Source organism: Chamaea fasciata, unplaced genomic scaffold, assembly GCF_029207755.1.
Source record: "Chamaea fasciata isolate MVZ Bird 193981 ecotype frontalis unplaced genomic scaffold, bChaFas1.0.hap1 SCAF_4, whole genome shotgun sequence".
NCBI lineage: Eukaryota > Metazoa > Chordata > Aves > Passeriformes > Sylviidae > Chamaea > Chamaea fasciata.
The window spans coordinates 62,327,931-62,352,321 of NW_027094089.1; the positions used below are offsets into that span (position 1 = coordinate 62,327,931).

Genomic DNA, 24,391 nt, shown 5'->3' on the forward strand with positions numbered 1-24,391 from the left:
ACTACAGTACTAAGAATTACAAAGTCCGTTTATTTACCTATGTATTTTTAAGTATTTTGCCAAGATCCAATTCACAGCCTTTCCATTCAGAAACACTGCATTATCTGTGGGAATGAGACAGAGATGAATAGCCAATTCCTGGCCTGGCATGTTAAAGTGATACCTGTTTCATGCCTTAACTTCTCATTTTTATTTTAACTGTTGTGAACACTTATGAAAATGAAAAAGAACGGAGCTTCAGTTCCAATAATCTAAGATTTCTGATCTCTGAAAAGGCACTTATAATTATTCACCAAATCAGAAGAGAATTGATTTAGTTCATGAGATGTCACACCCAGTACAAGCACTATACAAAGTTTTCAGCAGTTCTGCTGATTCAGTTGCTTTTGAGTTTTGCAATCCCAAGAACACCAGAGATGGCAAGCATTGAGAACCACAAAGTTCAATCACCTCTGATGTCTGTGCCCCATAAATACTCCCAAAATGTTGAAAACCAAGAAGTCTTCATAGTAAGAAAACCAACAACAGTAATTTGATGATATCTTGAGAGTAGAGCACCTTTGGGAAATAAATCTACTCCTGAATACATCTTCACTTCATACTCACACTGTGGAATATCATAAATTAATAGATTTCCAAATACAAAGGAACTGAGAACAATCTTTCTTTTCAGTTTCAGGGGATTATTTACATCTCATGTTCTCCTACTTTGAGAAAGAAATTACATAAATATTTACATGGAGTATGCAAGTGCTAAAATACACTAACAAGAAACAAATACAAATGCCATGCAAATAAAGTGTTATATAAAAGGATGAGTTCTCTAGACAATATAAAACCATCCTTCACATATAAATACAGATTTTCCCTGGACAGAAACCAAAGGTAAAAAAAAGATGGGAAAAAAAACCAAGACAAATTCTAAAATTTTTCAATATAAAGAAATTTCCTCTGTCCTTTATCCAAGATAACACAAAAATTCTGATACTCTGAAAATTCTCTTTAAGATCAGACTTTGGTTTTAAGAGCTGTAATCACTTCAGACTCACTTTTAGTGCCACTGTATTTCAGGACTTAAGATATCTAAGAAACAATGCTCAAACAGATGTGACCGAAGAGTGCACCAGAGAATGAGGCAAAAGTCCTAGGAAATCTGCAAGTTTTCAAAGACACACACAAATACACAGGTTTGCATGCACAAGCGAAAACACACTCTTTCAGTCAGAAACACTAGCTAAACTGCCTCATACAAACAATAGCAAGGAAAACAATAGCAAAATGAAAAGGGAAAGCAATACATTTGCTGAATAAAACTAACACAGACTAGATATCTGCCAGTCTAGAATGCATCCTGTAGCGGACCACTTTAGGCAACTAAAGGTTTCAGGTGGTAGCTAGATTGGAAACTGCAGTCTGAATGCGAGGGAAAAACAGAAATCCATCACAGTTCCATCTCCATCTTCACAAGGCTCCAGTTTACCTGCTGTAATAAAGATTAATCTAAGTCTCAAACTTGAATCAGACTTCTTTTATATAGTGCTTACAAAATTCATCTACCATCACCATTCCTAGTTCTATCTAAGAAACATAACCAGTTTGAATATCAGATGTTATGAGCTATTGAAAACATTCATCAAGGAGTCAGGAGTAATCTGAAGTTATTTCACTGCTACATTAGACTCATAGAATGGTTTGGGTTAGAAGGAACCTTAAAGTTCATCTATTAACCTATCTGCTGTGGACAGGGACACCTTTCACTAGACAAGGTTATTCAGAGCTCCATCCAGCCTGGCCTTAAAAACCTCCAGGGATGGGGCATCCACAGCTTCTCTGGGCAACCTGCCCCAGAGCCTCACCACCCACATACCATAGATTCTTTTCCTAACGCCTAACCTAAACCTGCTTTCTTTCAGTGTGAAGCCATTGCCCCTTGTTCTGTCACTACATGCTCTTGTAAGCAATCTCTCTCCATCTTTCTTGTAGGCATCCTTCAGGTACTGGAAGGCTGCAATTGTGTCACCCCAAAAGCTTCTTTTCTTCAGGCTGAACAGTTCCAATTCTCTCAGCCTTTCCTCACAGGAGAGGTTCTTCAGTCCTCTGATCATCTTGGTGGCCCTTCTCTGAAATCACTCCAACAGGTCTGTGCCTTGACAATGAGGGCCTCAGAGCTGGACACAGAACTCCAGGCGGGGTCTCACCAGAGCAGAGCAGAGGGGCAGAATCCCCTCCCTGGCCCTGCTGCCCACGGTGCTCTGGATGCAGCCCAGGACATGTTTGGCTGTCTGGGCTGTGAGCGCACATTGCTGGGTCATGTCCAGCCTCTCATCCACCAGCACCCACAAGTTCTTCTCTCCAGGACTGCTCTGATCTGTTCATTTTACAGCCTTTATTGATGCAAAAAGTTGCCCCACTTCAGGTGCAGCACCATGCATTTGGTCTTGTTAAACCTTGTGAAATTTCCATGGGCCCAGTTCTTGAGGTTGTCCTGATCCCTCTGGATAGCATCCTGCCCTTCAGGTGTGGCTAGTGCATCACCCATCTTGGTGTCATCAGCAAATTCATTGAAGGAGTACTTGGTTCCTTTATCTGTGTCATTAATGAAGATATTAAATAACACTGGTCTGAATGCAGACCCGTGAGAGACACCACTTGTCACTGATGTCTTTCAGGACTCTGAGCCATTGACCACTACCCTTTGGATGTAACTGCCTTATGCATTTAAGTCTACATAACAGTTCTGTCTTTTCCAGTTTAAAGAGAAGGATGTTGTAGGGGACTAACTGTGTTAAAGACTTAACAGAAGTCTAGATATTCTCTACTCAGTCATGCCAGTCTCTTGCCTTTCTTGCATGATTTCTTGCTTCTGGGGATTGCTAACTCTTGTTCAATCTATCAGGTCCCACTCTCATCCCACAGGGCAGTCTGTCAGGGGATACCACTGACTATTTCCCTGAAGATCTGGAAGCTTTCTGAACTTTCTTGAAGTTCAGACGCCTATGTTTAGGCCCTTCTTACCTGACCCATACCCCTCAGGAGTTCAAACTCCACCAATGCAGGGTCACTGCAGCCTGGGCTGCCTCTAGTGTCCAATGAGCTCACCTGTGTCAATGACCAACAGATCCAGTATCACATTCCTCTGATAGAGCTGTCAATTACCTGCATCCTGAATCATCAGATCATAGAATCTTCAAGGTTGGAAGAGACCTTCAGGATCATTGAGTACAACTATCCACCCAGTATTACCACAGCAACCCCTTAACCACTAAACCACATCACCCAGCAACAGATCCAGATTTCTCTTGAGCACCTCCAGGGATGGTGACTTCACCACCTCCCTGGGCAACCTATTCCAATGCAAGACAAACCTATCAATAAAAAATGTTTTCTAATATCTAATCTGAATCTCACCTTAGTTTCAGCCTAAGGCCATTTCCTCTGATCCTCTCACTGCAGGCACAGTAGAGGAGACCAGCCCCCACCTCACTGCACCCTCCTTTCAGGGAGTTGTGGAGAGCGATGAGGTCACCCCTGAGCCTCCTCCTCTCCAGACTAAACAAACCCAGATCCTTCAGCCATTCCTCATATGACATACTTTCTAGTCCTTTCACAAGCCTTGTTCCCCTTCTCTGGACACTCTCCAGCACCTCAAAGCCCTGTTCAAATTGAGGGGCCCAGAACTGAACACAGGATACTCATCAGTTCTGAGTAGAGAAGAATGACTTCCCTTCCTGATACACACCAGGATGCCATTGGCCTTCTTGGGTACATGGGAACACAGCTGGCCTGTGTTCGGTCTGCTGTCAAACTGTACCCCCAGGTACGCACAATAGAATTGCTCACCACCTGCTCAATGATGTCAGACCTGGGTAACTTCTCAGAGTTACTGGGCATGATGCTCTGTGGTGTCGAATAACCCTTTGGTCAGTTCACACGGTTCTCATTCAAAACACAGCTGTTGAGAAGAAATTAACTCCACCCTAAAAGAAACTAGGACAATGTCCTAGAGGAGCACCCCTCAGTTCCTTTCATGTATTTTCCTGGTGTTTTTCTGTTGGCTTCTCTTCCCTCAGGAGTCCCTGGTCCATCTCCATAAGACTGAAGGTCTGCAGCAATGTGGCCTGTTCAGCTCAGAGTCACCAGCTGAGGGCCCTTGCCAGCAGCCTGTTCCTCCAACCTTTGCCTCTTATCCCAGAGCTGGGATAAGAGGCAAAGCAGACAAGCCTTTCCCCCATCTCATCTAATTTAAAGGTCTGCCAGTGAGCCCCACTAGCTCCCAGCAGACTCTCCTCCTTTGCTGAGAACGGTGGGTCCCATCTGACACCAGCACACCAAGCGCTGCCTAGGCCTTTCCGTTGTCAAAACACCACAGATTTTGGCAGTCACACCTGCCACAGAGCCTTAAAGTCTCAGAAGATTCAAAAGGAGAAATGGGATGGAGGGGGATAAATAGGCAGTCGTTTCATAAACACAGCATATGGCTCGCATGGTAAAGAGATCTCACAAGGCAACAAAACTATACCAATTGCATACACAAGCTGGGCGAACAAGATCAAGATGGTAGAGATGATTCACATTAGCAAATTCATGTCTTTAAAAAACCTTTGATGACTTTTACAAATGGCTGAAAAAACCACAAAGCAGCCATTAGAAAGATTGAAAAAAAATATGTAATCTGAAAGAAAAAAAAAATAGAATCTAAATCTTTTAGTCAATCACAGCAAACTGGGGATATGCCGGGCATGAGGTGCCCCCAAAACACACTCATCCTTCTATGGTGTGAGAAGTCCATGCTATTTAAACTGGAGTATCACAGCCATGAAGGATAGCAGACAGCTGTATTTATCTACATACAGCCTGTATCTGTAATACATCCAGTTTGACAGCCCTGCTAAACATTTAAAAACACTTACAAACTTTTAATGAAAACAAAGTTTCAGATTACACAACTAGCCTGGTGCAGTTCAGCTTTCCAAAGAAAAAAATGTCAGTGTCTCTCAATTTCATGCAAATGTCTAATAATCCTCTTCTAAACTGCAAGAAAATTTCAACAATGTTAAAAACAGTAATGCAGCAATGCAGCATACAGCTCTGGGAAAAACAAACAAACAAACAAACAAACCCACCAAACAACCACCAAAACAAATCCCAACCTTACTCAATACAGAAATCTATTCCCTGAACAGAGACAACCCCTTAAGGCACACTGGAAGTCTGTCCGTCCTAGGTTGTTTCAGTTCTTTAAAGCCCAAAAGGTTTGACATGCTCAAGCTAAGCCATCCATTCTGTCGCTTTTACTCTGGTATGGAAAAGGAACAAGGGAGAGGATCTCACAGTATAATTTAGCAAGCTAAAATCTATCTGCCAAATTTTTCATTTTAAGCAGATGAAACTGAGGAGGCTGGGTGTTTTGAAAGTATCCCCTCTAATTTCTTTCTTTCGATTTAATCTTATAGTGAGTAATATTTTTTATATCTTATAAGTGATTACTACTCATAATTAAGCTCTTAATTATCTAAGCTCAGGTAAAGGACTGCTTTCTTTATTTCACTTTCAGAGAATATTGTAAATAATTTTACCCAATGTGAAGTGCATAAAATAGTATGTGACATACACTAAGTCCGAAGAATCTCATTATTTCATACTAGCAAAAATAAAGTTTCTACACTTTGAAATGCTGTTAATGTAATCCATGCAAATAAAATAAAATAAAGCAAAACACTAAAAGGATTCAATGACTGTATTTAATTAGTTTTCCACAAATCAGGATATATTTTCAGAGGCAGGTCTTTCTTGTGGCAACAGACTTTCTTTTGTGGATCCTTTTCATGAGCTGCCAAAAATATTTGTCCCTTGGCAGACAGCCAGCACTGATTTTAAGCCCATAGCAGGAGCTATTCTCTAACATGGTTGCTTTCACTGAGAGGAGCTTTCTCAGCGTTGTTCTGGTGGTTTCTGCAACAGTCAGCGCATTCTTGGAAACATGCTCTAGCTCTAAATTAGGGATGAAATGCAGTAATACATTGCTCTAAATTTTGCACACCTGTCAGCAGCAGCGTTTGAAGCTTCAAAGTGCTGCAAGATGATCCTCCTTCTCCAATGCGTTCCTACAATTCAAGGTCTCCTTGAAATCAGCAGCAAATGGTATGAGGGTTAGGTACTGACTCACCCAGTCCATCTTCTTGGTGGAATGACTCTTTCTGCTCTCACGCTGAATTTTCCCTAACAGTCTCTACAGGCAGGAATACCGGGAGAGATTTTCTCAAACACATTAAGAAATAGACTTCAGTTTTTTTTTTTTTTTTAATGGAGAAAACATGTAGCATATGAGCTGGGTAAAAGATTCTTTTGCTGGTGATTAAGAGCAATTTGAGGTAGAAAACAGATTTTGCATATTTTTATTACTCTTACCATGGGCAGATTTCTGCTACAACACATAACTCAGTGCTTGGTAGCATCTGGTGAGAGTCATAACTTGAGGTTTTGAGAAGAGAGATTCCCAGGATTCCAAATAATTTCTTAATAGAAAGTTTAGTTTGGATTTTTGTTTAGTTTGGGATTTTTGATGGTTCACATTGGAATTCAAAGAAGGCACTTTTCAAAAGCATTTTCATACCTGAGGTACTAGTTGCAAAGACATATAAACAAAGTTTTTAAAAGGTGCAATTACAAAGCCTAACTGTATACCCTACCCCAAGTTCTAAACATGAGGCTTTCTCCCAAAGCAAATAGACATAGAAGTAAAAGGTAATTTGCCTCAGTGAGACTAGATGAAAATCAAAAGACTGTCCCTTCAAGAAAAATATATCATCCTTTATCACTCTGAATGGTTGCATTATTCCTCTGCTGTTTTTGTGCTTCAGTTGAGCAAGTTAAGGTATTAAACAGAATTGCACATCACAATAGGATATCAAATGAATTGTATCATAATGGGTGAACACATCTACTGTATTCTTATGCACAGTCACCTTTTATATATTATGTAAAAGATTCCAACTTGAGAGATCTAGCTAATTTCTCATTTTAAAAATGTGTTATAGAGAATAGTTGTAGTGTCAGTTACTTCAGTATTAAATACCAGATCTTTTGAAAACTGGGGATTTTCAAAGGTGGGGAAAGGCCAAGCAGATTTAAGTATAGTCATATATGTATATACATAGATAGATAGATAGATAGATAGATAGATAGATAGATAGATATAGATATATCAGTCACTAGGATAGCACTGATCTTACCATTTCAGCAATGAAAAGCAGCAAGAACAAATTTCAATCTTGTTTTGCTATTCAGCACATAAATGCTCTGCTTGGGATAAATCTCAGGCACATGGTGGAACTCTTGGGGGTGTACTGTGCAGGGCCAGGAGCTGGACTCAATGATCTTCATGGGTCCCTTCCAACTCAGCTTATTCTGGGATTCTGTGATTGTGTAAAATGACAGCGCAATGTCAGGACACTGACAGGCTACACAGAGGTCCTAATAGTGTCTTGGGCAGACCTTCACAGTTATGCCCACCATCCTATTTTACAGGTAGCTGCCTATACTGCTGAGTGATTTTATTCAGTAAAACTAATGCCCTGTGGAAAATTAAGAAAAATAAAGTGGAACAAAAAACATTCCTTTTCAGGAGAAGTACATTCCCAGCAGTAGATTGCAAAAATAAAGTTCCCTGCAGCAAAGAGAGAGGCAGGTAAAAATTGATTGCATCTTTAAAAAGATATGACCATTTTCAGGGTTTTATTGCTTCTTCTCAGAACAAAGGAGCATCATATCTTTGGCTGTGGGACACATCCTCAAGCTAATGACTAAGCCACACATATACATTCTTGAACCAGCTTGATTCCAAATTTTGATGTCTATCAAAACTTCAGATGCTTATACAGAAGAAAATATTTTACCTTAATCACTTGAATGGCAATGTCTTATGACCTAGTGATGCTTCTGCTACCAAAAAAAAAAAAAAAAAAGCCATAAAAAAGCCATCAGAAGAATGTAACAAAAAATGGAACCTGTATATGATATATGGTATTTCCAAGTAAAACTGATAGCTTTTGTCTTGTTTAAGATAAAATATTTGGCTAATGCATACCATTCTCTTGTAGCTTATCTGTATGTGACCAAAAGGACCATTGGATAGGTGAAACACTTAAACAGGCTAACCACTTTTATACAGCTCATAGTGGTTTACCAACTTCAAGAAACACAATTCTCTTCAGAGGAATAATCTTTTATCTACTGAGAGCTAAAAAGATTTTTAAAAAACTTATAAATATTTTTTTATCTTACCATGATAAAGAGGTTTACTCTAAACAATAACATACCTAGTCACCACACATTATTTATAACAGAAGAGGAAGAGTTTTAAATGCTTTTATATAAACAATCTTAGGTTTTCCTAAAAGGCTGTTTGAAACTCTTTAATAATAGGGGACTTTGGAAAAAACACTGTTTCTAGCAAATCTCCATGTTTTCCTTTAGTTTTTGCACAATATTTACCCTGATGACACCATTTTTGTCTCAAATCCTTATAAAAACAATGTCTGTAATAAAAGCAAATATATTTTTATCAGTCTCATGTAAAGTAGACCTTGAAATAGAAATGCAAAGATACTAGTGTAAAGTAATGGAAGCATCTTATCAAATAACTTCAAGAATCTCCACTCACATAAAATGCCACATTTATCATAACTGACAGAACAGAAAATATACAGGATTCCAAATATTAAACAACCAGACTTCCATAACTACTACCACCTGTTGTTATAACTGATGAGCAACGATGGACTCAAAAGGGAGACACAGTTACACACTTGCTCTGTGCCCCTTATTTACATAACAATGCCTGGAGAAGGCTTTCAACTGCAATGCAGTCTTTTGTCAAAGTTCACCCATCCAGAATCTGGGCTCAGGAAAGGAGAAATGAGACTTCAGTTGTGATAATCTATTCATTAGCAAGATATTTAGAGGCTCAGAGTAAGCTTACTGCTTTGAAATTCTGGTCTGTCTGGGAAAACACTACAACCAACCCCCACCCCTCAACACGAAGTCCTCATAAGGGACTCATAAGAGCAACATCACAGTGCTCAGCAAACACCAACTGGCAGTCATTACGATATCCCTCAGGAGGTACCTCATTTTATACATGATTCTGCATAATGAGACACAACACGCAAGCATTCTGGGTTTTTGAATATCTACAGGTGTGTCAGGTTTTCACACTAGACTGTGTTTTGATCTCAAATTTCCTGAAGCAGCATGTTAAAAATATGTTTCTGTCCTTTATGTAATCTTTCATGGAATAAATATTAAGTAGGTTATAAATGAATCCCTAAGTAAAACATACTAGTTACACTCCCACTTCTAATCCACAGATAACAAAATATCTCCCAGAGAAGCATGCTTATCAGCTACGTTTTACAGGCGATAAAAGCTAAGTTAGAGCAGCATCATGCAGTAATTTCCATGGATATCAACGGAGTACACTATCAAAATATTGGACTAGGAGCCACTGTGAAAAAATAGATCTGCTACTCATTATAGAAAAGAAGAAACATGATTTACATCTGAGTCTAATATCCGAAATGATGTTTTCTGTTACTTTATGGATGCCTACAACACTGACTCAAAATGGAGTCAGTGTTGTAGGCATCCATAAAGTAACAGAAAACAACAGCAAACAGCTTTTCAGCTTGGTCAGAAAAGGATTTTAGGAGTTATTATACCTCCTAACCCCAAAGACCGCAAAAAAAGAATCCGAGACTCACCACAATGAATTGATGTTTATTAAAAATATTAACTGCTAAACAGATTAAAAATTGGCAATTTGTTCAGAGAAACCTTTGGGCCCACAGTTCAGCCTACATCCCTAGAACCAGCAACAAGGACACAACTTAATTTGTGTTTCAGAAGTGCACAAAGATCTCAGAGAGGCTCAGTCACTGTACACACAAAAGAGAAGGCAATCCTGTATCCAAATAGGCTGCAACCAAGGAAACAAGATAGGAGACACAGACACACAGCTATGCATCCAATGGCTAGGGTGAATAGCCTGCAATATTGGCAACAGCCAACACACAAGCATTTCCACTGAGTCCGGAAGAGCAGGGGACTGAACATGAGCTCCCCACTTCACCTGTAGCTATGCCCAGGGTGTTCTCATGCATGAAGGGAGCTCATCATTTTGGCAGAACCAGAGTTCTAAGTCATGAGAGAGCTTCCAGATAAAAAGTAATCTGAAATGTAAATCTCAACTTGAAAAGTTAATTAGTATCAATTATCTTAGACTTTTCATGAAAGAACGTATTTTTTATTAACTTTTGGGTTGTTTGGAGGCTTTCTTTTTTTATTTGACTTTTTTTTTAGATTTTTAACAGTCTGTAATTCATAATAAGAGAATCTCATGGGTTGGAAGGAACCTGTGGGGTTCTCCAAGTTCAATTCTTGACTCCTCATAAGACAACATAAAAGTTAAACCTTGTATCTAAGAGTGTTGTCCAAAAACTTCATGAACACTTACAGGCTTGGGCAAATGACAACTTCCCTAGGGAGCTTGCTCTCAGTGCTCAACCACCCTCTCAGTGAAAAACTGTTTCCTAATATCCAATCTGAACTTCACTTGATTAGATTTAAGCCATTCCCTTGCATCCTGTCAACAAACAACAGGGGGAGATCAGTCCCTACCACTCTACTTCCCGAGAAGAAGGAGAAGTTGTGAGAGCATTGAGGACATTCCTCAGTATCCTTTCCTAGTATCCTCAGCCACTCCTCCTAAGGCATGCCCTTTCACCCTCTTGGATACTCTCCTTTGGACACAAAACCTCCCGTTAATCAAGGAAGGGTTGCAAAATGAAGCAAAAGACCAACAGAAAAGCAATGATTTATGCAGTCAGGCTAGTAAATGGGACTATACAGCATACACAGTGGGACTGAGCAAGTCAAATAGCTAATCTGGAACAAAAATGCTTTTTCTTTTCCTAAGAAATATCTTGCCACAAATCAACACTGAGCACCAAGCAGAGATGCAGAGTAAAAGGCAGAAAAATTAAATTTTTTCCTTTAGCTTCAAACTCATATTTTTTGAACAAATTCAGTAACATTCTTAAGGAAATTAACTGTCTAATACTTTGCTGTTTAATTATACCACAGAAAGAAAAAAACAATAATGAAGGATTTCAACCTTTTACTGAGCTTTAAGTACAGGAAAACCAGAAATTGTAAATCTGCAAGGAGAACTTTGCACAGAACAGAGAGAGTTGCCCCAAGAAGATGAAGAGCCTACATCACACATTTTTTGTGGTTTTTTTTTTCATAGGAAAATGATTGTCAAGAAGCACTGTAAAAGACAAAATTCTTTTCTGAAAGATTCATTGAGACTCATAAAAATTGTCAATTGTCATTGACTCATAAAATCATAGAATGCTTTGGGTTGGAGCAGATCTTGAAGATCATCCAGTTCAAACTCCCTTCCCCTAGATACCTTCCCCTAGAGCTGCTCCATCCAGCCTGGCCTCAGACTGAAATGTTAATGACTCAAAAAAACCCCAGCCATTTGCAAAAGCACCAGGTGCTCTGTTGAGGCCACTTTTGTGACCCCAGCTGAAGGGGAGAAGGAGTTTTTGGGTGTGTGGGGGTGAAATCTCTGGTCTACAACAGAACAGACCCAGTGCAGAAGGTGCACACCCACCACCAGCGGATGAGCAGGACAAACTGAACTCTGTTTATCAGTAAGCTGGGGTTTGAGTCAGATAGGGAAGAAAGCCGGTGAGAAGCAGATCCTGCAAGATGAGATAGTACTTTTATCATGCTAATTTCTTTCTTTACACAATTGGCTCACGTGTAAAAATCTCCAGGGTGTCAGGTCATTCACATTCACACACAGGCCTGAGGGTATTCATCCCTTCTGAGGGGCACAATGGCTTAACTATGAGGCAGAGACAGCAGTAATGTCTTAGGAGGGGGTCACTGGCCACCAAGGACCCCAGAAGCATTCCCAGAGTAGTTCATGCGGCCTTTGACCAGAGGACTGCTCATGATGAACAGTGTAACATCAGAGAGTGTACCTGTCTGGCCTCAGGAGGTGGTACCAGGATGTTCCCACCTGAACCTAGTACCTGAACCTGGTATATAACCCATCACACACATGATCTTCCCCCACCCCCAACAGATCTACACTGTGACCATCACTTTGACCAGTCTAATTTGCAACAATCAAGTCTCATCCTTGGGCCCACAGGTGCTGATATCTTTCCTCCCTGTGACCTACTCTTAGCCTTTCATTTTTTCTTTTCCTTATAAATTTTCTTAAGTGATATGTTTCTACTTTTTTTGTTATTTCACTTCTATGGATAATAACCAAAAAGGATACATACCTCCTTTCACTGGCAACCAAATTGTTCTAAAATAAACATGCCATGTATAATTCCCTCTCTCTCACTCTATCTCTCTCTCTAAAAGCAATAGTTACTCAGTGTTTTCTCATGCTACTCTGCCCCAAAAGATCTATTAACAAGAACCTCAGTTATCCTAGCATTTGTGGAGGACTGTAATGTGGACACTCTTCCAAGGCTTAAACATTTCCAGAGGTGGGACATCCACAGCTTCTCTGGGCAATCTGTGTCAGTGCATGCATCAGCACCCTCATGATAAAGGATTTTTTCCAAGTATCTAAAACTACCCTCTTTCAGTTTGAGACCACTGCTCCTTTTCCTGACACCACATGCTCTTCTAAAGAGTCTCTCTCCATCTTTCTTGCAAGCTGCCTTCAGGTACTGAGAGGCTGCTATATGATCTCCCCAGTCTTCTTTCAAGGCTGAATAAACTTTATTCTCCTAGTCATCAGAGGAGAGTTGTTCAATTGCTCTAATCATTTTGGTGGCCTCCTCTGGAGTTGCTCCAACAGGTTGATGTCCTCCCTTGCTGAGGACCCCAGAGCTGGATACAGCATTACAGCTCAGAGAAAGGGCACATATTTAGATGATGTGGAGGTGTCTGAGAAAAAACCGTTGCAAGGACTCAAAATTGCTCCCATTTAACAACCTACTCAGGATATTTTAGATTCTTAAGGGTGAAGATAGATTTTCTTGCTTCTCATGCCATTACCACAGTCATGGGAATGCCTCTTTAAATCATAAAACTACAGGAGAGATGCAGTGAGAATAGATAATCAGATTATATGAAAACCATAGTTATGTCCTGTAGTTACAGTTCCTCTGTACCCAGACAGTTAGGACTGCCCGCCAGGAAAGAAGTATGCTCCATAAGTCTCAAATATTTAAATGCCACAAAGTGGCTCAGTATTTCAGTAAGAGATAACAAGAGAACCTAAAATGCTCCATGATAATTTCATGTGTTTTCTTCTCAAGAAATCTTACTTCCACAATGTGAACAAGGGGCTTGGGAAATAGACTACAATCATGATTAATTCAAAGTGTAGGAAAACAGAAGATTATCTTTTGAATTGCTGAGGGATTGTTTGGGGTTTTTTTAATGTGACAGGTAAACTCAGCCTTTTCAGAGTTTTCTACAGACAAAATTCAGCCAGTCATTTGTTGCATTCCTTCTGCATGTTCCTTTACCAACCTGCTACAATCCAGCTGGGTACCATTTTGGGTACCTAACTTTAATTGCATCAGACTTTTTTCCTTCCTGCTTGAAACTGACATGAAGCCAGGGAAAACTAAGTTCACAATCTCTTCACATTGTTAAAATTGCATGTTGATACTTGAAACAAGTTCTTAGAAAAGGTGTGCAGGATGGTCAACAACGATTTCTCTGATGGACTGAAATCCAGCTTCAGAAAATACAACATTTGAGAAGAGGAAAGAAGTGGAAAAAAATTAAAAGAAAGTAAGGTAGTTGATACGAAATAACTCTCACGGTGGTCCATCAAGCCTGTACATCCATGTTCACATTCTTCCAGCTGCAGACATACCCAGGATGAAATATACAAACACTTGTTTCAGGATCAGAAATTTTCCTTTTACTAGGCATTGAGAAAAGAAATGCCTGGTCTAGAGGCCAAGGCTAGTAAAATCCAGCCTGATGAGAGAAGGCTGCCCATGTCTCACGCAGAACAATTTAGTTTTTGATACCATTTCCCCCATGCTTCCTGACAGGTAAGTGAAGGAACCCTCAGCAATCCTTGTCCTCAAGCCACATCTCTCACAGCAGTGCACAGTAGCAGTCAGTACAACTGAATACACAGAGCTGTAATTATCTTGCCTCCCTCCTGTGTAGCCAAGATCATCTTCCCTCTCTTCCCCTTGAGGTTATTCTGAGCAGCTTACAGCTATCAGTCTGCACAGCTGCAGTCTGGAACACTCCACTGAACCCAAGTGCTATGGACATGACCAGCAACAGACAGGCAGGAAAAGCACCTGCTGAATCTCCAAGCTCAAAATCCCAACACTTTCGACTTATAAGAAAAAGCAGATCATCTGTCTGGGCTGATGGAGTACAGACCAGTGAGTCTAAGTAGGCCACAGCACACTGCATTGTTATGCTTGCATTATGTGCAGTTCTCTTTTCTACTATTGTTTTCAGAGAAGCAGTGTCATAATAAATAGACCTAGGGAGAACTGTGCATTTTTCAGCTGCACGTAAACACTCCGAAGAGCTTGTTTTCTGTTTGACAGCCCTTCTCTTCAGCTCTCTTCACTCATCAAGCTTCTTTCCAAAAGAAACCCCCCTTCATTCCATTACGATAATACATTATTTTTATACGCAGATCAAGCATGTAAGGAGGACTGGGAGAGACTCATGAGCTATGGACACCAATATCCTCCAGTCACACACACATCTTCATAAATGTATCATTCTCTGTCTTAAAAGCAGTCTGCTTTTTCCTGGTCATCTTTTCTATTGGAAAGCCATTGTAGTCTCCTTTTAACAGACCCTCTTTAATTCTATGTTACGCTGTTTTCTTCACTTGTTTGGTTTTTGGTTTTTTGGGGTTTTTTTTTTGGGGGGGGGGGGTTGTTGGGGTTTTTTCTTGTTTTTGTTTGTTTGTTTGTTTGTTGGATTTTTTGGTGGATTTTGGGGGGGGGTTTTTTGTTTGTTTGTTTTTTGGTTTTTGTGCTAGATTTATCTTTCAGTGGTAATACCATCACCCTTGATGAACAGACATTTGAGGTATTTTTAGATGCCATTTATATCTGCTCTTAGTCTGCCACCCTGAAAGATTAAAAGGACATAGGCTTTCCTTACATGACACGTTCTCCATCCTCTTGTTTTTCCAGTCTGCCTGGTAAAGTACACTCTTCTCCCTATCAGTCCCATATTCAATTAAGATCTTTGAACACTGGTGACCAGGTTTGTACTCACTATTCTAGGCAAGGTCTCACCAGTGCCTTGTATAATGAATGGCAGCAATACTTCCTTGTTTCTGCAACAAATGCCTCTCCAGACACATCCTATATAACATTTGTCTTTTTCATGGCTGTCTCCCACTGGCACATTGAGCCTACGTAGAACTCCTAGCTGCTTCTCCTCCTCTGTCATTTCCAGATGATGAGCACCTGTGAAAGAACTTGGTAAAGCAAAAGGGTCAGCTGCACAGAGGATTGCTCTTACTGCATCTCTTTATTTAAGACTGCTCAGAGAAAGGAGGAGGCATAAGTGAGTCTGTAACAGCTGCCACAGCAGTTGTTACAGTCAGCAAAATCCTGTGAATGCTTCCCATTCCCATTCACAGAGTAACCCCTGAGAGCAAGACCAAGCCACAGGCAAGAGCATCTTTGGAGCACTGAACGCCGGCTTCAGGAAGGTTCTCAACAGGGGAGGAAAAAGTGAGAAAATATCATTGGAGTCACACACAACCTGCAAGAAACCCTAAAACTGATATGATGTAGAAATACTATTCTAATTATTCTTAAAAGCTTGGATGAAATAAGGTAATTTGCAATGGAGGTGGGAATTTTTTTATTCAGGCAAAGACATGTGCATAGGTAAATGGGAGAATAGCATAAACACTACTTTAAAAATATATTTTCATTGAAATATTAACATCGCTGCTCACATGAGGTTATAAAATGCACAGATTTTTTTTCAGTAATATTACTTCATGTGCTGGAGACGAGAAAGCTGGTAACCTCATTCTTTCAGCCACTGTTTTTTTATTAGGTGGCCAGACAAACCATCATTAATATCACAAGAGGATTCATGCTTATTTATTCTAAAATGAGTGCAAATTGGACTTCACACCTAATACCATAAAGCCATGCTGAAACACAAGACAGGCTATTATCTTTGTATCATATATTTTAGGGGTTTTTTGACCCCACTCTAGCAGAAGACTGACAGTTTATAACACAGCAGTGTGACTGCCTCATTTGCACATTTACAGTGCTTGATAAGGAGTTGAAATGCTTGATTCCCCAGAGGCCCTCCTTGTTCTTTTCCCAACAGAAAATGTCTCCCTATATTTCAATACAGCTGTGATAAATTTTTCAAAATAATGGATAGCTAGCCTTTAGATAATGCCTTTCGTGAAGAAGAACATAAAAACACTTTACACAGGGCTCATGCAAATCATTTCACTAGGTGTCAGGCAGCACAGAGCATAGGCTGGAATCAGAAGCAGAGCAACCCATTCCACATACCACCTCTTGCCCATAGTCCTGGGACGAGTTGTCCTTAATTACTGTTTTTTCATCAAATGTGTCCTAAATTACAATAAAAAAAATCAAGACAGACTTGCTGAAACCCCTTTAAGTTGAACCCCCAAGCCATACTGGACAGACAGCACATTAAAACATGCAGCTAAAATTCCATATTGCTTTTGCTCGGAAATGAGGCAACACCTTCGTCCAGCAAATCAAACTGTTTTCCCCCATTCACTAAATCCAAACCAATAGCAGCTGTATCACCTATTCTCATTTATAGCATTACTGTGGACTGTACTACAGGACATTTGTTATAAAATTCTTCAAGTATAATGACAATAAACCCAAGAAAATGACTTCTTCAAGCACTAGCATTGGGTATTTTTTAGACAGATAAAATGAAAGGTAAAGATTAGCTCAAAATTCTTCCACCCCTTCTTTTATTTGAATATGAAGAGAAAGTGGAATACAGATGCTTACCTTGATACGACAATAAAAGACTTTTTGGGTCAATATAATTACTGTAGAACAGCAGCATTTTATTTTTTTTTTAATCCTTAAATACTTGTACTTACTGATTTTAACCTCCAGATGCATTTTAGCATTCTGGGGTAATCACCTAGGTCCAAATCACAGACACGAAGTAACTACTAGGCAGTTCCTCCCCTTAATTTGCACACTGTGCATATGATATCACCGGTTAATCTCTCCCAAAACAAGGATAAATTTATTTCTGCAATGTTTTAGAACATAACCATGTGAATCAAAGTGACCCCACAGAAGAGCTTCTTTGCACTCCATGGCAGGTTTATGGACATGTTGTAAATGTCAGACTACACCATTTTAATAAAAGAAGACACTATAATACTGTTTCCTTGTAACTGGGACAGAAAATCATTTGGTAAGAGTAAGAACATTTATTGGTTTTGACATAAAAATTTCTTGCTGTGCAGTGGAAATGCTGTAGTCCAAATACTGGAAGAAATGTGAAATCTCAAAGGCTATGTTCAGTAACTCTTGGTTCAAAAGCAGATGTGGCAGGTGCATTATTTAAGAGCTTGTCAGAGATGATCTTCTACAGCACACCACTCCACGATTCATCTCCTGGTATGTCTGGGAAGGGGATTCTCATGTAAGTGTATGGCAGAACTGGCTGGCTACACATCAAACCCAAACTGCTCAACCCTCATCAACACCACTGTGGTCACTGCAAAACGTTAGTATCAGAAAAGCTCTCCAGTACTGAAGGCAACTACCCTCCTACACACCATGTGAGAACAGCTCTTTAGATGAGCTATTCAGAGTGCATTTGCCCTGAAAAATTCAAAGTGGCATTTTTCTCACTAGCCACACTTGATATTCTAAAGTGTTTTCGTATTGCTGTATGCAGTGTAAATTTGGTGCCACAAATACACAGTATATTCAACATAAATGAAAAACAGTGCAGCACAAGTTCTGCTTTGAATTTGACTTCCGCACATACAGAAACTGTAATTAATTTAATTTTATTCTATTGTATTATATTTTATACTTTTATTTTATTTTGCTTTAATTTTCTTTCACAACACAAGTCCTTGAGTAGAAGCTATCACATCAGGATTTCAGTTGGCATGATCAGAAATAAATAGGGTAGTAACAGAAGAAGCATTTATTTGTGCCAAGGACATGTTTTTGAAGAATACAGTCCAGGAATACATAGACCTGCATAGCTACTTTCCTGTTTCTCACACACACACCGATCAACATTTCAGGAAGAAGAAATTTTATATTTTCTTCACGTGCCAGAGTTCAATGCAATACACAAAATCCAATTTGAACTATCCCAGTACAGACTTAAAATCCCTCACACATGAAAATCATGGCTAGTAAAGTAAATCTTATTTTCTTTTTATGTAATGGAGGTTCTTAAGAAACAGAGAGAGAAATCACTTTTGGCTAAAATCAGAGAAATATAATTAAAAATTGCGGATCTTTAGAAAACACTAGTTTGATAGGCAGTGTTCCCTTCAAATGTCCCTATACTGGCCAGTCAGAAAAGATAAAAAAATAAAAAGAAATGTCTTTTTTAATCAATCACTGTACTAAATAAGATTTGAGAAGGAAAGAATACAGAGAAAGAGATGGTTGCACCTTGAATTTGGGGTATGTTTGCCACACGTTTGTGTGGCAAACACATCATCATCAAAACACTTTAAAAAAAATAGTGCTGTGCAGTTGCAAACAAAACTAATGAATGAAAAAGGATGTATGCATAACTGAAAAACATAAAGTAGCTTTGTACAATCTCTCACTTGCACTCAGCCCTGACGGGGAAAAAATCAGGATGACTACACATTTAACTGCAGTAATCCTGGATTAAAACATTTGATTCCTACAGTGCTTACAAGCCATCAATACAAACATTAATGAGCAGATATATGGCAGGCTGCTTCAGAAGTATATTACCTTGCTGTCAAAACTAGCTCTGTTACAAAATTCAGCTGTATGCAACATTTTATTCTTTTTCAAGGAATGCTTTATAACAGATGTTTTAAGTAATCTCATGCCTGAACTACTATATAAAAATACAACATCCTCTACAAGTGCTAAGCAGGTGGTTTCTCTTTTTTTTAGCAAATGGTGTACACTGTAGCCTTTTATATTTTTTAATGGCTTTGAAAAGATAAGGTTTCTCCAGTATGTTTTAATCAGTAAATTCTATTTCTTCAGACAAGAATAAATATTAACACAAGGTATCTGTACCATGTTTACTTTTATGGAGCATTATTGTATTAAGCAGCACAGAACCTTAGTACAAGTGAAACCTTACATTATTCTGGGGGACATCTGGAAAGCTCTTCACTATTAACTCTAAGGAACTGATAGCTCTGAGAGAAACATGCCTCTACACTCTCCTTCATCAAGCATCAACAATCACTCAGAGTACAAGTGAATGACTTCAACTTATGCCTTGTTTTGACATTTCAAGAAAACCCAAAATATTTCTAAGTTTGGGTTCATGTACCAGCAGTCACCACAGGCTGCCATATCATGACAGACTTGCATGGTCGGGGTGGGGATTTCCACAGCATCATTTCAGAAATGGGTTACAGAACAACAAAATTCAAATTTTCCCTTGGATTTTTTTCATTTCCTTTTTTCTCTATTACAGACAGCATAACTCCTCCCTCTGCCACCCTTCCCAGCAGTGCATTAATTAATTTTCCCTAGCTTACTGTAACTGGTGTGCCTTAACTTCATGGAAGCTGGGCTAAATCCTCTATCTAAACGCAAACGTCAGTGAGAGATGTCTGCTTGTGAGTGCAAACAGACTTTAGGCCCGGATGAGGAACCCTGGTGTAATGCTGCAGTGCAATAGCCCTCCCAAATCCTGCTGAGCTCTACATACTCACTAGGTATGTAAGCAGTAATGGTCCTCAACTTCACTCTCTTCCAAGGTATGGGATAACCCAGGTATGTCAGATGAGAAACCACAAAACTGGGAAGTGGCAAACTCTTAGGTGACAGGCAGTATGATGCCTCCACGTGTTCAGAATCAGTGCAGTCAGGTAACTTGAGAAACTATAAATTCATAGGTTCCACTATCTCATCTGAAACTCTACATATTATGTTTCAGTGGCAAAAACACAAGTATCTGTAGTGGTAAGTTCCGTGACTGAACAGCTGCACATGTGACTGAGATTATCGCACGCAATGAGGGACAGGGAAAAAAAAAAGAAAAATGCATCTTAGAAGTTACTTATGTTTAATGCTTAAAAGTCTGAATGAACAAACAATAATCTACCATTATAGAAGTACTGGTGGTCAATACAATGCATTAGAACTATGTACAATGACACAGTTTAGTATCAAAATCTTTCTACAATGTAGAGTATTACGAAACTGTTAATGACATCAAACACTAAGCACTTAAGACACCATTTTTTGCTACCACATTTGGAACTTCAATAAACAGTCCATTTTAACTTGCAGCATCAATCCATTTCTAGTATGAAATTAAGTAATTTTCTACTTATACAATAAGATTTATCTACACGGGTCTCTTGATTTTCATCCATAGCAGCAAAGGCACTGTACATCAGCAGATCCACAGACTTAAAGTTTTTGTTTAAAGCATTCAAAAAAAAAAAAAGTCACAGATCATAGTTTAACAGCAACAACAACAACATAAAAAGATAACACGTTGTCTCTGGCACAATGGCTCAGTCTGCGTCCGTTTTAGGGACGTCCAATCAAGACTTGGATTGAACTGCTGGCGAACAAAGCAAGTCCTTATCCCAGTGAGAATCCATTCCTTTTCGTATGTCGGAATGAGTATTCTTGTAAATCCTACCTCAGAGGTCATTGCTTTTGTAGTTTGTATATTGGTAGGCATCCATTCTTATTTCAGTGCAGTTTCCAAAGAACATATCAAATATTTTTCATAATCTTTTGTAATTGAAAAATTGCCCAAAGACACATATCCCCATTTTCAAGGAAACATTGCAAAAGTTTCCAGAAGTAACAAAGGTGATTCTTTGAGGCAACTTATTGTACTCTCTACAATATAACAAAGAGAGGTGTTTATATTAAAAAACCTAGCTTGACACCTAAAATGCTTTATGTTTATCAACAGAAAAGCATTGAGAACAAATCTGTTCACAAGATGCTATATTAACATTGCAAATATATAAATTAGCACATTCTTACTTAAAGTGAATTTAATTTAGATGTGAACTGAATTTGCCATTCATCACAGGCATGTAGATCACTGGCTACAGTTTGCAATTTCCTAAGTTTCCAAGACTGTCTAAAATAGTTAAGATACAGCATCTTCCCACCAAATAATTATACTGTAATAACACTTAGAGGTCTCATCCAAGAACAGGACTAAAAAATATAACAAAGTTTATTTTTTTAATAGAAACTACAAGTCAATTTAGTGTAATTTTAACTATCTCCTGAACATCCTTCTCCAAGATCCCCAATTTATCCACCTGCAAAAACACAAGTATATGATGAAACTTTCAAACTAATGCCGGGCCAGACAGCTTTATTTAGTCAGTTCATTGTTAGAAAGCCTTCTTTAAACAAAAATAAATACATTACAGCTATAATACATAATTAAAGAGTCAAGGTCGCCATTAAGTTTGCTTATTCTATCTTCTTCCAAGTAGATATCTGACAATTTGGTATCATAAGTTCTTAATGAACATTCACAAATCAAAAGGTAAAAATAAATCCTACAACTGTGATGAGCATTTAACTTTTCAGTTTAGAACGAAAAGAGAAGGAAAAAAAGGAATATACAGCAAAGTGCTAGGAGAAGGAGTTCTGTCTGCATTCAGATTTGTCTCTAATAAATAACTTCATAGACTGTAGCTTTCTTGTCCCCAGAGCCAGTGACAATGTATTTGTCATCCACAGAGATATCACAGCTAAGCACAGATGAGGATTCTTTGGACTACAAGAAAAAAGAAAAGGAAAGAGAAAATTACATCTTTCCAATCCTTCAATCCTGAAGGGCTTGAAAATTAATTGGAAGAATTTATAGATAGGGAATACATGGAAAGCTCATTATAGTATCAGTACCATAGCGGCAACTTTTTTTAAAAATACTTTTGTTCCACAGAAAGATCTATTGTAAAATAAAGCAGTGGTAGAAAGGGAAGTGCATATTATGGACCTAGAGGTAATCTATCAATCTAACAAACAGAAGTAGTCCTTTCTATATACTTTACAAGGAATGAGCATTTATTAATGTTTTCTGCATTTGATTTGCATAAAAATGAATAAAAAGCCATCTTCTTCCCACTTCTTTTGTTGTAAACAAAAAATTCACACAGGGAAACACTTCAAAGCCCTACCTAACCACAGGTATGAAACAAAGAGACTCCACTGAAATAACTGTATCTCATCTCACTACTTCCCCAACAAAAGACAAAAGCTTTGCACAAAGGAATTTACATTATCACAGAGGATGCAAGCAGGAAAAGACACCTTGGTGGAGCACGGGAACAGGATAACCAACAAGTGCGTAGGGGCTGGATGAGACACAGGATACAGCAGGTTGAAGTAGCTCTGTCTCTTCTGGTTTTGCTGCCTGTTCTAAGATGAAGTGTATGCACTGTCACACTTACCTTGCTGTTTCAGCACATATTTTCTTTATATAATATATGTCCACATAATTTTCTGCCTGTTACTACAAGAGCTAAACACTTCCCAGTCACGCTGTGTTTTGGCAAAGACATCTCTATTCACTGCACTAGAAATTTCCTTATCTACCCCTCCATAAGAAAACTGAACTGGAGTTTTAAACATCACTTTTAAGGGGGATCTGCTCCTGTCAGGATGATTTGGGCTTTCTGTGGGGGTTGGCTCTAGAAATAATAGTCTCTACTAGGAAAACTTAGACCCTACCTTTCTCAAGGTAATATATCCCTACCATATCAAGGTAAACTGCACTGTCTCCAAGAGTGGAGACATGGCAGGCATCAGTACACATGAGACTGGTAATTTAAACTAGAGCCAGTTAAACAGTTTAATTTAATTAAAAAATTCCCTATCTAGAGGTGCCTGCAGGTGAAAGAACAGAAAGACATGCCAAAAATCTGACTCTTCTATAGTGGAACCAAATGCCATTAAAACTGGGCACAGAGGGACTATAGATAGGTTACAGCTTCCAGTTACACTTCAGTGGGCCCCTCCATATGGCCTCAGTTCTCAGCTCAGGAGCGTGCTGGTCCAATCCCTCAATACATCTCATCCAAGAAAAATATACATGTTGAATATGACTTTCACTGGTTTAACTACATTTTGGAACTTCAGTGACTGACATGACTTGGGTATTGTATTTCACCAATATGCAGAAGGTTAGAAAGAAGGGTATTAAGAACAACCTTGGAGTAAAGGGCTACTTTACTGTTAGAGCTAAATTATTGAAATAGTAGAAAGGACTAAAGCATTTCTTTCTCTAATTACAGACAAACTCTTTAAGGACTACAGTAATTAGCTGCATTTCCACCTGAAAACTCCTTAGGCTACTGACAGACCCTAAGATGTGCAGCTCTACTGCACTGTAATGTATGTGGAAAATAGCTTTTAGGAGATTATTACCTGGAATATACTGGCTCCATAAGGTGTTCTCCAAGCATTAAGAAGATTATCTTTTCCAGTGCTTACAAACCATTTGCCTGAAACAGATTGTTTAAATGTTATTGCTCCATTTTGTTTTCAAGGAGGAATTCACCTCAAGAAACAGATGATCATAACAACAAAACATTCACACATATCCAAAGAACAGTAACATTTTCATCCAGTTGCACTATGATGTTCCACCACAAAATAAGCAGTAGACAGAAAAAATGCAGTCAGGTTTTAAATAACCTTAATACTTAAATTTAATACCTAATATTTAACTATACTTCTGTAGTTTAATAACTACATTGCATTTCCATTTAAAGGTAACCTTAAAAGAATTTTTTGTGAAGGAAAACACTGATACAGAAAGATTTGCTTACCACAGTGAGCAAACTTGAGTGACAACACACAGCTCTCATGAAGATGCAGCTGATACTTGTCTGGTTTAGTAACATGCAGCACCTCGACATTGCTGTTCTCCATTCCTACTGCCAACCACTCACCAGTTGGACAATAGCCCAGTGAGAAGATCTGTAATTAGCACAGCACATGCTTCAATCAGTAAAGGAATGAGCTCGAGATATTGAAAACTGACCCTTGCTACACTGTTAGCACTATGCAAACTCACATTTTTGGTCTACTGCAGTTTTAAAAACATGATAATCCAATTACTA

The 24,391-nt window shown here is 38.8% G+C and overlaps 1 protein-coding gene across 4 annotated transcripts in view; it reads right to left on the minus strand.

The window, feature by feature from the left end:
- Positions 1 to 20,979: 20,979 nt before the first annotated feature.
- Positions 20,980 to 24,391, minus strand: part of LOC136288510 (transducin-like enhancer protein 4) — a 99,137-nt gene continuing 95,725 nt past the window's right edge. For all 4 annotated transcript variants that reach the window (XM_066181781.1, XM_066181780.1, XM_066181779.1 and 1 more), the window contains 3 exons: positions 24,098 to 24,248; positions 23,694 to 23,770; positions 20,980 to 22,041 (listed from right to left, as the gene is read on the minus strand). In XM_066181781.1, coding sequence (XP_066037878.1) covers positions 21,934 to 22,041; positions 23,694 to 23,770; positions 24,098 to 24,248 — 336 coding nt within the window. In that variant the 3' untranslated portion in view covers positions 20,980 to 21,933. The remainder of the gene's footprint in view (positions 22,042 to 23,693; positions 23,771 to 24,097; positions 24,249 to 24,391) is intronic.